Source organism: Sciurus carolinensis, chromosome 13, assembly GCF_902686445.1.
Source record: "Sciurus carolinensis chromosome 13, mSciCar1.2, whole genome shotgun sequence".
Classification (NCBI taxonomy): Eukaryota; Metazoa; Chordata; class Mammalia; order Rodentia; family Sciuridae; genus Sciurus; species Sciurus carolinensis.
Window position 1 is genome coordinate 79,461,754 of NC_062225.1, and position 17,187 is coordinate 79,478,940.

General features: G+C 35.1%; 1 protein-coding gene across 3 annotated transcripts in view; it reads left to right on the forward strand.

Moving 5' to 3' along the window:
* The window catches only part of Wdr35 (WD repeat domain 35), a 59,818-nt gene that overhangs the window by 21,869 nt on the left and 20,762 nt on the right, over nt 1-17,187 (forward strand). For 2 of the 3 annotated variants that reach the window (XM_047523041.1, XM_047523043.1), the window contains exons 11-17: nt 372-404; nt 776-836; nt 6,659-6,803; nt 9,455-9,524; nt 12,566-12,619; nt 13,971-14,080; nt 14,638-14,848. In XM_047523041.1, the coding sequence (XP_047378997.1) occupies nt 372-404; nt 776-836; nt 6,659-6,803; nt 9,455-9,524; nt 12,566-12,619; nt 13,971-14,080; nt 14,638-14,848 (684 nt within the window). The remainder of the gene's footprint in view (nt 1-371; nt 405-775; nt 837-6,658; nt 6,804-9,454; nt 9,525-12,565; nt 12,620-13,970; nt 14,081-14,637; nt 14,849-17,187) is intronic. The other variant, XM_047523042.1, reaches the window with a different exon arrangement.

Sequence of the window (17,187 nt, forward strand, 5' to 3'; positions counted from 1 at the left end):
GAAGGGTAAATTGTGTTTTTAGTATACCTTTTGTCATTTAGTTTATATTTATGAAGTTAATTAAACAGGTTTTAATTGAGATGCTGAAAAAAGGAAAACATCTGTATGAAATAAACACATAAATAATTGGTTTATTTGAAATTATTATTCTGATTAGGAAAACACCTAAATAGAATACTACTGCTGATACAGTGAAAGAAAAATGAAATTATCACTTTAGAATGGTATGATGTAAAGGGTGCTTTAATATCTTCCTAATATTGGTCATTGATAACTATTTGAATATAAGTCATTTTTGCTAGGTTGGATTATGTTCTTTCTGAATTAACTGAATTTTTCTAAATTTCTCATGTTTATATATTGCTTCAAAGGAGGAGAGTGAAATGGAGACATTTGGTGCAACGGTAACAAATTAAGTTAGTTCTTATATAGCTGGTTATAATAGGATAAAAACGAGTTTTGATGTTATAGCTGGTCAGGAATTTTAGAAGTATACATGATGAAAAGGAGCCAGTGTATAGGTATTTTTAAAGTATCCTCTTAAAACTGTGGTGTTCCATTATATTGAGAAATCAGTCTTCATTTAATTTTAATTCATATTTTTAAAATAGCTAATGTTGTAGATTATCTTTCTTTTTATTTGCTATTTTTGCACCTAACAATTTTATCAATTATTTCCTAGTTAATGATACTTGAAAAAGATAAGCATGATATATATTTGCTTTATTAGTTATAAACAAGAGTTATGATATTGTTTTGTCTTGTTTGTTCACAGTTTGTGCTAGTTCTTTGTAATTCTATCGGCACACCCTTGGATCCCAAATACATTGATATTGGTAAGGAAATGTTAATACTTATTTCCTCTTTAAATTTGTTTTCTCTTTTCCTCTATTATCTATTTCTTCTGCTTTTTTTTTTTCTTTTTTGTGGTGGGGATTCAACTCATGGCCTCAGGCATGGCAGGAAAGCACTCTACCACTGAGCCATATCCCCAGAACAATAATCAGGTTTTATTTGTAACACGAATTTAAAAACCTATGGTTTTCATTAGAATAGTATTCCCTGTAAAGAGGATGACCATACTTTCTGCTTGTCAGGTCCAGTACCAGATTATACCTGTTCTCATAGTAGACTTATTAACACTCCATTTCAGTCTCAAAAGCTCCTAGTTAAGATAATAAATTATAAGGTTACTGTATCTAAAATCCATAATAATTCATAATTGCCATTATTTGCTTTAAATGGGAAATATAATTGTACAGAAATTGGTATGCTACATAATGCTTAAATGTAATAAACTGAGGATTATAGAAAGAATTTGCTGTTAAACCACCTTTTACTATTACTAAACTGCTTGTAAATACCTCTCTTCCATAAAAACACTTTAGCTGCTTGTAAAATCAAGTTTGCCCTTTCCAGAGTTTTCTAATGAAATTAGTCTATTTAATAGGGACAGCTTTAAAAATTCCCTACTTTTTCCAGAGTGCATTTGTTTCTTTAATTTTACATTTTTCTTTATCCAGTAGTTTTGAAAGTAACCCACTTAAAAATTTCAAATCTTATTCAAAGAAGCTTGTTTATAATCATTAACAAATATTTTGTTGCCGTTTCACATAACTTTGAAAAGTAGTGATTTTCTTTTAAAGTTTATTATAGTATGATGGATATGACAAAAAAATTATCTAAAAAATTGAAAACCCCCATTTAATTATTTTCTGACTCTGAGAACTAGTCTTTTTTTTTCTGGATTGGACATTCAGTCTAAGCAATCAAATGTTAATGTCACCTTCTAAATGTTTGCATTTTGCTAAACTCTTCCGGTGATATAAGCAAATATGAAAAATATTTACTGACCTTGAAGATTTTATGCTCCAAAGTTGGGGTCTTGGTAACTCATTCACCTTGATACATTGAAATGTTTCAGCTTCCTATTTTATGTCCATTTTGGCATAGGTATGTTCATACTTATGTCCACATATGTTAATGTTCCTTGTTTAAAGACTTAAAGAGTATTACTGATTCTTATAAGTACCGCGCGCTAACCGATTGCGCCACTGGAGCTCCTATTACTGATTCTTGTTACAAGCAACTTTTATTTATTGGAAGCATGACAGTTTGTAAGGGTAAATTTCATCAATCTTCAGATTATATTCTTTTTCTTTTAAGATCTGCAGTTTAACATAAACTCATATGATGATAGGGTTAGCCTCTAAGTAATTTTTATCTCAGGTTGACTTTTTTTCTTCTTTTGTTTCTGGAACTGAGTATTGAACCTGGAGGTGCTCTATGACTGAGCTACATTCCCCAACCTTTTCTTACTTTTCATTCTTGCTAAGTTGCCCAGGTAGGCCTTGAATTTGCCATCCTCCTTCCTCAGCCTCCCAAATAGCTGGAATTACAGGCATGCACGTCTGCACCAGGCTAGACTGTTTTTAAAATGAAGCAAAATATAAATCCTTCCCTTTCAGAAGATGGCAAATTCTTGAGGGCATGATTATTCGTATTTGGGAGTCTCAAAATGGTTTTTGCAGTCTTGCTGACTGACATTTTAACAAACAGTTCTTTCATTGCTCTGCAGGAAAAGCAGTCAAAGACTCAATATTTTTGTTTCATACATATCCTGTAAAATTTCTTTGTAAAGTTTCTATGCCAAATTTTTGCGAGGACAGGAAACTAAAACAACAAAAAGCACATGTGACTGGCACTACTCTAAAATGTATTGTTTTTGTTTTGCTGTATACTTTTCCTCCTGCTAGTCTCTGTAGAAACCTTTTAAAAGGATCTTCCACATTATTTTGGAGTGTGGTTTGTGGGGCTGTGTCGTACTCTTCATGTGGGGGTTAGGGAACCCTCTTTTGGAGCTCTTTCATGGGGGCACTATAGTATCTTTGGTGTACTTTTATTACAGGTACTTCTTATCCTGTGCTGTGGTTATTGATTTTCTTGCCTGTCTTCCCGTTTAGATTTTGAACTGCTTAAAGGTCTTTGTCTAGTTAACTTTTGTATCCCCAGTACCTAACACTGTGCTTGGCCTATAGTAAAAGTTTATTGAACATGTGGAAAATATTTTCTGTCATGTAAATACAGAGTAATTATTTAGCAAATCATTAACAAGTATATACTGTTTTGGATACTTCAGTGATCACTGGGAATAATGAGAAATTAATTATGACATTTCTTACAGGATGTCTATAAACAAGTAATTAAGAGAGAGTCAGTCCATTGAACGATGACTTATTGCTCCCCTGCTGTGGGCCAGGTATCCTGGAAGGTGTTGGGTAAATGAGTCCTGGCACGTAAGGACTCAGGGGCATCTTTTCTATGTAAAAAAGGTTGCAGCTGAGCAGAGTTTTGAGGGATAAGTATTTCTTCAGGTGTATTTTAAAGAGAGTTGATGGTATTTGCAGAGGCATGGAGGCATGCAAATTTCAGTTTACCAGGTCCTTTTAAAGAACTAAGAAACGCATGAGTAGGAAAGTGGGGGAGGGGCCTTACATATGCAGGCCTCAGCATTAAAATATTACAAGCAGGTTTTACTTATATTTGAATTCCTAAATTGTTTTAAATTGTTTTACATCCTGGCTTGACCAGTAACATCTGCTTTTAGTGTTACAAAGTGCAATTAATGGAAGCATAATTATTTTCTTAAAATATTGTTCAAAACTCTTTCTAGATATTTTGAATTTTTTTCTTTCCAGGTATTACATAGTTCAGGAGGGCGTGAGATGCTTTTGTCTAGGAAATGTTCTTTTTCTAAAACATTTGGTCCCTTAAAATTTGGCCTTCTTTTTAACCTAGAAGCTTAATCTGGATAAGTGAATTTTTTAAATAAAGATGTATCAAAATTTATATTGATGGCATTAAAACCCATATAAATTTACTGAAATCACTGCTATCTTGACTCAAAAGAACATGTTTCCAATGTACTTTGTGTTTAATTTTGTGTTGACTAGAGAATTTGTATATGGTTGTATTTTAAAAAGCTAAATAGATAGTAAAAGTAATAATAAGAATAACACCTGTGCCTAATACTTCCTAATCCTTACTGAGGGGTGGTATAGTATAGAGTTAAGAGCACAAAATGTGGTGTCAGATTGACTGGGTTCTTGTCCAACCCTACCACTTTCTAGCATATGTCATAGGTAAATTATAGCTCTTTCATACCTCAGTTTCTTTTTTAAAAAATATTTTTGTTATCGATAAACCTTTATTTTTATGTGGTGCTGAGAATCGAACCCAGTGCCTCACACATGCTAGGCAAGTGTTCTACCACTGAACCACAGTCCCAGCCCCATGCCTTCTTCATATGCTAAATGGGGATAATAATGTCTACCTTAAAGGGTGGTTGTGAGTTAATATTTATAATGTGTAAAGAAGGCCTGGCATATATATATATATATATATATATATATATACATATATAATTTTTATTTATTTTTTATTATTTTTATTTAGCTTTTAATTTTTCACAGACTGCATTTTGATTCATTGTACACAAATGGGGTACATAATTTCATTTCTATGGTTGTACACAATGCAGATTCACACCATTCGTGTAATCATACATGTACATAGGGCAATGATGTCTGTCTCATTCCACCATTTTTCTTAGCCCCCTCCCTGTCATTTTCTTCTACATATTCTAAAGTTCCCCCATTATTCTTTCATTCCCCACCCCCACCCCCATTATATATCATCCTCCACTTATCAGGGAAAACATTCGGCCTTTGGTTTAAAAATCAATAAATATTGGCTTTAAAATTATTAAGTATTTACTCTATTCCAGGCACTGTGCTATGCTTCATATTTATTTTCTCTTTTAAAACTAAGGTTGTCATTATTATTATTTTCAATTTACTATAAGTAATCTGAGATTTTGGGAGAACAAATACTTTATCCAGTGCCACAGTTTGCAAGTGCCTACGATTTGAATCTAAGAAATCTGACTCTTACCTTGAACCATCATCCTAATTATGAATTAATCAGGCTAACAATAAACTTTTGTGAGTATTTAGAATGTATCAAAAAGAAGGAAGGAACTTCATTATAATTTGTAATTGTGATAAAACATTGGTTGGAAAAAAATATTTTTGTGTGCTTGGGAAAAATTATATTAGAAAGCAGTAAAGGTTTGTGAACTTACCTCAAATTACTCTAAGAGCATAATAGTTCCCAGCATCAGAGTATTCATGGTGGAATTTACTAAATATTTAGCAAATGTTTTACAATTTAGTTAAGACGAAGTGAAGAACAGCACCTGGGCTTGGAGCGCCCCCTGGAGGCCTAGTTGCTATTCTTCATGGCTGGCTTTTGTTTTCCCCCAGGAGGGACTTGGAACTCCATCTAGAGGTCGTTAATAGTACATATTTTAAACAAAAAACTTGACAATTGTGATGAAAATAACATTTTAAATATAACTCAGTATAACTCAGTTATATAGTATAAAAATTCTATATCCAAAATTCAAATCTATAACTGGATTTGATTATCTTGTCTACCTTCATAAAAGGGTCCATAGTAGGAGCTCAATTAAATATTTTTAAAGAGAGAAAACAGATGAAAAAATTATTTGTTTACAAAAATATATTCCTAAATTAGAAAGGAACTTGGGAAAAATTTCTTTTCCAGGTTACAATGTGGATGTAACACGTATGAGGTCAGGAGAAAAAATAAATTCTAAACCAAGCCGTAACTGGTTGTGGGGAGGGAAGGCAGGGGTTGGATTTTATTTATTCATTCATCAGTTGATGGGCATCTGGGTTGTTTCTACCTTTTGGTTATTATGAATAATGCTGTTATGACCATTTGTATGACATTTTCTGTGGACATATGTTTTAATCTTTCTTGGGTATATATCTAAGTATACTTGCTAGGGTATATAGTAACTATAGTTAACATTTTGAGGAAGTGAACTTTGAGGAACTTTGAGACATTTTTCAAAGTGGATTTTACATTTCCATTATTTCTTGACATTCTTGTCAACCCTTGTTATTGTCTTGAGTTTTTGATTCTAGCTCTCCTAGTGGGTGTGAAATTGTATTTTATTGTGGTTTCATTTGCATCTCCCTGATACCTAATGATGTTGACCATCTTTTCATTTTCTTAATGAACATTTTGGTTACTGTCTATTCAGATCTTTTGCCTGCTTTTACTATTGAATTTTATGTGTTCTTGATATATTCTAGATACAATTCCTTTTCAGATATATGATTATAAGTATTTTCTCCCATTCTGTACACTTTTTCACTTTCTTTCTTCTTTTTTTTTTGCTGTACTGGGGATCGAACTCAGGGCTTTGTGCTTGCGAGGCAAGCACTCTACCAGCTGAGCTATCTCCCCAGCCCAACTTTTTCACTTTCTTTTTTTTTTTTTTTTTTTTTTGTGTTGCTGTAGATCGAACCCAGGGCCTTATGCTTGCAAGGCAAGCACTCTACCAACTGAGCTATATCTCCACCCCTGATCCGTTATTTTTGTATGGTATGGTCCTGTGCGTTTTAGATTGTTTTCTGATTTGAGAAACTGTATGTGGATATTTTGAAACTGCAAGTATATTGTCTGTAAAATGAGGAGTTGGACTCAGTGATTCCTGAAGTTCCATTCAGGAGGACCTTCTATGATTCTATATAACCATAACTTGTCTTAATGTTCTTTTTGACAGTACCATTATTTGTTACAATGACTAAAACTCACGTGATAGCAGCTTCAAAAGAAGCATTTTATATCTGGCAATATCGTGTGGCAAAGAAGCTCACAGCGCTGGAAATAAATCAGATCACACGGCCTCGGAAAGAAGGGAGAGAGAGGTATCTCTTTTGATACTTATTTTAATAGTTCAATCATATCACATGAAAACTAGATATAGTTAATTATAAATTGTCATGCTTGAGAAATGCCAGTTGCCTTGATTACTACAAAATATTTTTCCATTAATATGAATATCTTTCAAATTGATCCATTTTAAATTTCTCAAAAGAGAAATAGCATGGTGTAATAAAAGAAAGCCCTTAGAGATAAAGACTAGAGACCTTTGTTTTTAGTAATGAAATGGCTACCTTCACTCACCTATCCCCAAATACTAGGGTTATTATGTTTACTGAAATATGATTATTCAGTTGAGGTCCAAGTATCTAACTAAAGCTTCATTCTTTTGCGTTAGTGGTATAGTTCTTTCCAGGAATATTCTAGTGTCAGTCACCACAGGACAAGCGGGTCCTTGGGCACAGATATGGAAGAGGTGTCAGGTGGGGTGAACTGAGGACTTGACTTCTCTCCCTTGCTCTGGATTCCAGGAAGTCTGGAGTTGGGAAGACTTGTGGTAAATGGGGTAAGGTGGGCTGTTCTGTGTGGAGAGGTGAGGAGCCTGCAGGTACGACTCCCTATAGTAAGTCTAGGTGAAGTTGCATTTACAGGGTTTTGTAAGTTGGCTTTGTTAGTGATACTCTTGTTTGTTGTCCTATGTTGTTACCCTAAGTCTTTAAGTAAAGCATTTTGTCACATTTGTTAACCTGATGGTTCTGAATGAGGTAGCACAGGTGTGTGTTGGTGGGACTGGGGTGGTGGGCGTCAGGTCAGAAATCCCAGGCTGATTTTTCAAATCATCTTCTTCCCTCACAGTCACTTGATATCTCAATACAACCTTCCCTTCCCTTTAGGACTCACTCATGTACAAAGATAGCATATTTTTCACCAGTGAAAGCATTTGGGGCATGTGAATTCAATGGAAGCAGAAGCTGTTGAAAAGTAAATATCTTGACTTCTTAGTGGTGCTGGAAGATTAGCTGGAGAGGGTCTTTGGCTTCCTTGAGGATAGTGCAGTAGTCCTTTGATGGACTTCCTGTAGTAGTGATGATAAGCAGATACCTGCAGTCTTTGGAGAGAAGCTGGATCTTTGGACAGTTTCCGGGGGTGGGAGGGAAAGACCCAGCATTTCTGTATAACCATTGTCCTCTGTTAGCCAGTTGTAGGAATTCAGGTTTCTATTTAAATCAAGAAGACAGCACATCCTTATCTTCCAATCTGGGATGTGTTTGCTGGTGTTAATGATTCGGAGCTGGTTCTTCTTGGATCTCGGTTTCCTCATCTGTAAAATATGTTGATGGCAGTGAGAACAGCCAACATTTATTGAGTACTTCTTTATGTAACAGATCCTCTGGTAAGTCTTGTCAGTGTTTGTATTATTTCCTGTTTCATACAGGAAACTGAGCTTCAATTATTTGCCAAAGGTCATAAGGTGCTAAGTATAGATGGGACATCTATAAGCCTGGTTAATCTGACTCCAAGTCCTTTTACTGGAACTGGCCTTTCTTGTATCTTTCTTGTTTTAAGAGAAGGAACTAGACCACATGATCTTTTGAGGGAACTGCTCTTTTTATCTTTGACTTCTTTTGTGATAACTGCATAGGCCTAGATATACTTAATAGAAATGTGTTAAAATGCAGAAACATGTACCTATTTAGACATACCATGTTTCTGCATTTTAATAGATGTCTATTATATTTATTTAAAATTTGATGCACTTATTACATTGATAAGAGTACAGTCATGATTTCAGATTAACAATTATAAAATTTCATGGTATTTAAAAACTAGAAAATGGCACGGTTTTTCTGTGATTATATTATAGCTGCAATTTCTGAACCCCTTGTATGTATTAGGCTCTGTGTTTATTACGTGCTTTACAAACATTACTTTGTCTCCAGAAATGCTGCAGAGGGCAAATGTTACTTTTATTTTACAGAGATAGAAATTGAGGATCAGGAAAGTAAAGTAATTTGCCCAAGGCCTTGGAGCTACTCTGTAAGCTAGGATAGTATTTTAGCAATTCTTTAAAAGTTATTTCATTCATTTTAATAATTATCCAGCAGACATTATGGCACTTGAGAGTGTGTGGTACTATGCTGGGGACTAAAGAGTCTTTGCCTCCAGGAGACTTACCACCTAGTGAGAGTCAATGGATGAGTAAACCAGCAATGACGCTCCCCTGCATTGTGAGAAAGTATTGTAATATGGTGCCAGGGAGATGGCAGGGTTCATAAGTGGCATATCTTCTTTAATTAGTGCTCCTGAAATCCATTTAAGCTTTATTTTTATTAAACATACTGATAGAAGGGAAATTATGGAGAAGCTACAGAGAAAGTTCATGTATTAGAAGTTACTCCTGAGAGGGTAGGGTAACCTCTTTCTCATAGTTTGATAAAATTCATTGGGAACATGATTGAATGTTCACATCTATTTGGGGGCACATTGATCAGAAGCAGATTAGTTGCTTAACTATACACACCTGGTAGATACCTTGTGAAACTCGGCTGTATCAAGAATTGGTTAAAATAATCAGGATTTTTATATTAAGTAACAATATTCAATGGTGTCACCCAAACATTTCATTGTTCTGAAGATTATGAAATAATATAACCCTTATTAAATTTTCTTTGAAATTCTGATTTTTTTTAAACAGACTTTATCATGTTGATGATACTCCTTCTGGATCAGTGGATGGGGTCCTTGATTATAGCAAAGCCATTCAAGTAGGTGATTTTATTTTTCCCAGAAAATGTCTGTAGGTTTGGAAATATTGTAAATATTGTAATTTTATTTTGAGAACTGAAAAAGAATTCATTTCCAGTGAATGGGATATTATTTTAGCAGTTTTTAAATTTTTTTTTTATTCTGAAAAACTTTTTTTAAATCTTAAAAACTCTTCAACTAAAATAAAGGTGGTGATAAGTAGCTAATAGGATAATAGAAAAACTTATTATCTGAAAGCATTGGGGCACATACTTTTTCCTCTTTCTTGCCCTCCCCTTTTAGCATCTGCTATCTTATTGTCTGTGGGTCTGTCACTTGATCTACTGACCATAGATTGGTCCTGTCATCTCTGGCATATTAGTGAGTATACCAGTTGTTTTAGGTAGCATAGTTCACTGTATCTTTGTGGAAATATACTTTTGTTTATAAGCTAATGTAATTTAATATTTTAGTAGCAATTTCATTTTTAATAAGATTTTCTGAGAGTATTTAAAGCTTTCTTATCTAGTTTCTTATCTGATGCTTCCAAGCAGATAGCATGGAGTCTCCTCCCTACTTATGCACAGAAAACTGAGAGTAGCAAAGTGAGGATTCAATTTAGATCTTTTGACAGATCTAGATCTGTTCACTAGAATATGCAGGAGTCCCTCTGGTCATCTACCTTTTCCTTCTATTTAATCAACAAGTATTCACTGAATGTCTCTCATATGTCATACATTGGCTACTGAAATCTACTGGTGAGTAAGAAAGTCCCTTCTGTTAGGGAACTTTCAGGAAATTCCACATTGATTCATCATCAAGCAGTTCTTTCCCCTACCTCACATAAAATATGACTGAAATCTCTCCCATCTTAAAAACAAGTCCCCATTGTCAGCCACATGGTTTCTTCTAACCACTGCCTTGTCTCTTTATCCTTTTTAGAGCTAAACTTCTTGAAAGAATATCTTATATTCATTTTCTTTCCCTCTTCATACATTCCATTTTCACCCCATTGCAGTTTGGTTTCCAGAGGCCTCTGAATTGCCAACTCTGATAGGAATTTTCTTTATATTTGATCTATATATGGCGTTTAATATTTTTGATCACTTTTTTCTGCTTGACTTTCATGAAACTACACTCTTGGTTTTGTACCTAACTGCTTTTTCCTTTGTCTTTTTGGTCAAGGGCTCTTTACCCTCTGTTACTGTGGTGTCCCCTTATGTCCAGACCTAGACCATCACTTAATGCACTCTTCTTGTTCTTATGGAAACCCACCCTTTATAAGCTGATGACTGTAATACCTATCTTTCTAATGTTGAGTTTTTCTAATTTATGATAATATATTTCTTGCTGTCTGGGTGTAATAATTCACATGGCCTGAAAGCACCCCAATTTAGCCCGATTTAGATTCAACTTGCCTCCAAATCCATTCCTCCATATGCATGTACATATTAGTGACTGGTTCTGCCATCTGTGGAAGAATCATGAGAAATCCTTTTCTCTTGCTCTCCAAGTCCTCATTCTGTCTCCTTCATTTCTCTCAAATTTACCTCCCCCTTCTTATTTCTATATCAGTTCAATTTCATTAGTTCCTGTCTAGATCACTGCAGTAAGAGAACTTTCTATGACAATAGAAGAATTTCATCTTTGTTCAGTGCAGTAGCCACTAGCCATATGTAGCTACTGAGCACTTGGCTAGTTCTGTTGAAGAACTGAATCTAAAGTTTTATTTCACTTTAATCAATCAAGCTTTACATTAAATGGTGACATGTGGTGGGTGGCTCTGGTGTCTAATGGCACAGCATAGGCTGTTGCTTGCAGACTTCCCCGTGCTCACAGCACCAACCCATTTGTCATGCTGCTGGTCAGTGCACTCTAAAATGTCAACCTGTGGGTCATCGGTGGGAGCAAGATAGCACAGCAGCTGCCTTCCCTCCTCTCACCAAATATGAATCTTCAGCAGATTACCATATTTTTAAGAATAAAGTATAGATACCCACAACTTCCACCACCCTCCGACTTCCCTCCATGCCCATTTTTTCCCTCTGCACATTCCTCAGCTGTGCTAATTAACTTGCAGTTTCCTGACTATGTTTGGCTGATGTTTTCTTTTGATTTATTTAAAAAAATTATTTTGAAATAATTGTAGGCTCCTAGGAAGTTGCGAAAATAGTCCCTTTACTCCACTTCCTCAATGGTGACATCTTATGTGATTGTAAAAAAATTTTTCATTAATACAATACTGTTGCTAGTCTGGGGCCTTCTTCCTGATTCAGTTTCCACTAGTGTTCACATACGGTTGTGTGTATGGAATGTGATGTGATTTTATCACCAGAAAGGAACTCTTTTCAGCGCTATCTCTTCACGTGTTTGTCTACTCCCCGGTCCATCCATGTTCCCTGGCATCCACTAGTCTGCTGTCCGTCTGTATGGTTTTATCAGTTGAGACTGTTTTATGAATGGAATCACACAGTGTATAACCTGTTGAGATGACTTTTTTCCCTAGACACGATGCCCTGGAGGTGGCTGCAGTGCCATGCCATTTTACCTTTCCTCCTGGCATGTGCTGGCCCTGCTGTTGTTCGTTCATCTTTTAGAACTTACTTCACCCATCTTGTAGGTTAGATGCTTCTCCCTCTGTGCTCTCATAACCCCTCTCTGTGCCTCTTATTTTGTCATGCTGTCTACAATTAAGTGTTCAGTTCAGCATCTTCTGCAGCACACTTTTGAGTAATCCTTAAGGGTAAAGATTTCATTTGAGTATCTCTTGTACTTAGTTCAGTGACTGGTACATAATAGGTGCTCACTAAGTACATTTCTTTTAAGTTAATAAATACTTTATGGACAATATTCTTTTCTTCCTCTTCCTTCTCTCTCTCCTTCTTTTATTTTTTGATCCTGGGGATTGAACCCAAGGCCTTCCTCATGCTATGCGTACACTGTACTGCTGAGCTGTACCCCCAACCCTGCCATATTCTTCTTGGTGAACTGCAACTATATTTTACAGATTAGGCATGCAATAGGTATTTGTTAAATAATAATAATTGGTTATTTATTTTAGGGCACAAGAGATCCAATTTGTGCCATAACTGCATCTGATAAGACACTGATTGTGGTAAGTTGTAAAACACTTATTTTATAAGTAATAATTGCTTAAATTTTAGAAGTAGTTAAGCAATGATTTTTGGATTTGAATAGCATCTGGTGAGTACCCCATGTTTTACTGAGACTAATGTAAGAAAGGAGAAAGTTTTCAAGTTTGCCTCACAAATTAAAGATGGCCATCTGAGAAGATAAAGTACATTTAGAGTTTGACAGCAGGTTGAAAGAGCCCTCCCTACAAAGGGTTGAAGGATGTGGGACTGATTGCTTGGTGGTAGTGGGATTTAGAAAGTTTTCTCTTTTATATTGAAGAAAATACTTTGGCTCAGATACTCTCATAAGACTTAGAATGAAGAGGTGGTGTTCGCCAGCAGTAGAGAGGTTGCTGGCAAATGTCTGCTGAACTTTGCAAATAGAATCAATGGTATAGTGTCTTTCCCTGAGCTCTGGCATTTAAAAAATTTAATTTTAGAAATAAGTGTTTAATATAGCAATGCTGGTGGACTTGCATTGGAATTACAGAAACAGAGGCTTAGTAGTGTATATATTTCCAGTTTTAGTTACATTTGTTAACCATTAGCTAATTTTACGGGGAAAAAGTTCCTAAGAGCACTGTGTTCTGTAGTATCACCACCTTTCTGACAGGCTCCTCTTTTCAACTTTTGCAGCATGAGTTTCTGATTTAAAGGAAAGAGGTCAAGACTGGCTGTGTGGACCTTCCACTCTGTCCCTTGGCCAGTGCTTGAAAACTGCAGCTCTCTCCTGTCTGTTGTATTTGCGGTCAATCTTTCAATGTTTTCCCAGAATTGCATGGGAATGTATATTTAGTTTTATTTTTTAAAACATATTTAAAATACTCAAGATATTCAGGTCATTTTTTTCCCTTACCCAAAACTCGTGTTAGAAAAGTGCCTATAGGATAAAAACCTAGACTTTCAATAACAGCTGTTTTATACCATGATCTTCTATTGATTTTTCATACATGTGAAATTTAATTTAGAAAGCACTTTATGCTTTAGCTCTTAATGTATCCTGAATATTAACATAGACAACAACTAGAAAGAACTGTAGATATTTCTTCCTTGTGATGTAAGAATTTACATTTTACTGAAGAGCTAGGTTTTTGACTTTTCTTGAATGTTCTGTGAAAAAAAATCAGACCATCTTTGGCCACTTTAAAAAGGTTTAAATTAAATTAGGAGATAAACATATACTTAATGATATAATTCAGTATCAGAACTGGGAACTTGCTAGGACGATGTCACTTTGGTTTTAAAACACCTGTGACATACAGAGAAACCTGTAGTTGTAGATTGATTTTATTATGGTAAATATGTTCTAGTAATCACAACTAATTCCTACAGGGTCGTGAATCTGGCACCATTCAGAGATACAGTCTTCCTAATGTTGGTTTGATTCAAAAATATTCTCTTAATTGTCGAGCCTACCAGTTATCCTTAAATTGCAACTCTAGGTAAGTTTAAAAACTCTCCTCATGGGGTGTTAAGAAGTTATCAGTTGGGATTGTTGGGTTTATGTAATAAATGTGAAAACAAGTGTGTTTGTCATGAACTTGTCTTAAACTGTATGGCTTTTGGTTTAAATGTCTTTATTAGATATATGGAAATCCTTGTATAGCTTTTTATTCTTTAAGTGTTTTGAGAGTATTTTCACTTTTCTTATCAATTGATTTGATCTCTGGGTATTTTTTTTTTATAAGGAAGCAAAATGGGGAAAAGTCTATATCTCCTGTCAAATTTACTAAAAAAAAAATTAAAGCCATTTTTGTAATGTTTCAGGTTTTTTAAAAACTTTAAGTTGTTGTTGGATCTTTATTTACATGCAGTGCTGAGAATTGAACCCAGTGCCTCACACGTGCTAGGCAAGCGCTCTACCACTGAGCCACAACCCCAGTCCCAATGTTTCAGGTTTTTGATAAATTGATTTTGAAGAACAGTTGTAGCTGTTGTACTCAAGACTGCGGATGGTAATTTCACATTTGTGTCCCTTCCCCAATGGCATCCTTTGTAGTCGTCTTGCTATCATGGACAACTCAGGAGTTCTGGTTTTCTTTGACTTGGATGCTCGGGTAACAGACAGCACAGGACAGCAAGTAATCGGCGAGCTGTTAAAATTGGAGCGAAAAGATGTCTGGGATATGAAGTGGGCCAAGGATAATCCTGATTTGTTTGCCATGATGGAGAAGACGAGAATGTATGTTTTCAGAAACTTGGATCCTGAGGTAAAAACAAGAAATGAGTGCTAACAGTCCATACATAACAGTCCATGAGCCAAAGATCAAAATCTGGATATTTCCCCTTTGTTTTTTTAAGAGGTTCATTGGTGTTGGCTACATAAATTTGTGAAAGTAAACATTCCTGTGGAGGTTAAAGATATTTGGTCTGAAGTGGGAATAATTCTCATTTTTTAGATATTCTCCCCTTTCTCTGAAAGTTACTTTCTAAGCATTTATCTTTCTTTTCTTAAAAAACAGAATCATGGCCACTAAATGGTCTTTTTTCCTAATCAAAGTTCAAAGAGAAAAAGAAAAAAAGAAAGTCAGTAGTCTATTTGTTGAATTTCTTTTAAACATCTAACTAAAAAATATGCAGCTTTAGAGTTGTTCTTTCTTTTTCTTCTGCCTATGAGTCTAGTTTCATGGGTACCTGAACTTTTTATACATTCACAATGTCACCATCTAATCCAGGCTTTTTAAAAAATCCTGGATATTTTTGCAGATGTGCAGGTGGATTGTGATTCTCTTCTTCTTTCTGTTATCAGGAAACTCTTATCTCTGATTTTTAAGCTTAAATTTTGATTTTCCACTTCTGGATCACATCAGCTCATTTTTATGTTCTGGATTTTCCTGTCGTTCAGTCTACTCTGGAACAATTGCTAGCTATTGTATTTAGGAAACACAAAATAATTTGAGTGGTAGCCTAATCAAGAAGATACATGTTTTAAACAATTTTTAAATTAGTAATGATTTTCAATTTGGAATTTTCTGTTGTACTTCACTAGGGGAAGTAATAAGAGGGATGAGTTAATAAATGCTTTGTGTTGTTCATTTTTCTTCACATTGATAGCTTCCTTTGGGAAGAAATTGCATGCTTGGGCTCTTGAGCTGCCAAAGATTTTGTGTGGTGATTTGTTTAGTGGTAAGCTGTTGGCCCCTTTAATATCCTAAATTATTTTTACATTTCCCCATTTGAGCCCTACTTAGGATTTTGGGGTTGGCAAATAACCTGATGTAAAGGGCTCTGTTAAAGCTTTAAGGAATCTGAGGGCCTTTGTAGTTTTCAGACCCTAAGAAATGGTTAAAAAAAGAAGACATTTGGGATTGCCACATTTGACCTGCAAGCATGGGGTTTTTATAAGGACCTAAGGAATATTTGACCCTTACAACAAAACAAGTGTAGAAATTTAACAGGTAATCACAGGATAACCTTGAAGATGGGAGTAGAATACTTTTTGAATGTTAAGAGTTTTTTCTCTGTCCTTGGCTCCACTCATACTAAGCTGGAAATCCTACGCCTGGAGAAGTGAGTGTTTGTTATGGCTGGCTGCTCATAATGTGTGCAGAGCACACGCGGCCAATCTAGCACCAAGTGAAGTTTTTGCCTGGTGGAAAGTGTTTCTTAAGTAGTTCTAACAGAACAGCCTTTATTTTAAAAAAATATTATTTTCTTTATTCGAGTTTATTTTTGGGCTTGGCATGAAATTCAGTTTCTATTAGATTTAAAGCTAGATGGATTTTTTTTTCAAACAACCTTACTACTGTCTAGATTTTTTTTTTTTTTAAATAAACCATACTGTTCTGTTCTTTCTGTTCATTCAGGAAGACACTGACTTGTTCTGGTTCCTGCTTGTTTACTTATAAGTAAGAATTCTCTAGATGCTTACTGATCATGTAAGAACACATATCTCAAAACAGATTTTTTTGGTGTGTGTGTGTGTGTTCATGAGGTCCTGGGAATTGACCAGGGCTTTGGGCATGCTCTACCACTAAGCTACACTTCTAGCCCTGGACAGAATTTAACAGTTCTGCAGAACTACAGAATAGTATATTCCTCCAGGACATAGTTGGTATTATCATTCTGGAGATGAGCTATTGTTTTGCAGCTAATAACTGAATATATTTTTATCCTTGTGAGGATAGGTGAAAGTGTCCTTGTTTTCACACCATAGTGTGGCTGACCCAAGGCTTTGTGCTGTGAGTTACAGAGGAGTCAGTTTGCCTTTTCATTAGCTTGTGCTTGTATTATCAGTATTACATTGCATTCACAGATTTTTGTCAAGAAACTTTTTATGATACTTGTCTAATTTGTGAGGGGTAGCTAAAATTAGATCATATAATCCCTCAAGCCTCTTAATTATGTATGTCCAAACTTTAGTTTGTCACAGTGTGCAAAGATTGAAAAGTAAAGAACACTTGTGGTCTTCTGACTTGTTGCTGGGTAAGGGAAACAGGTTTCTAGGAAGAGAATGGAAAACTTTAGATACTTTTTTGATAAACAGAAATATCTTGTGTATGCTTAGCTTTGTAGACCATTGGTCTGAAACTTCATAATCAATTGAGGT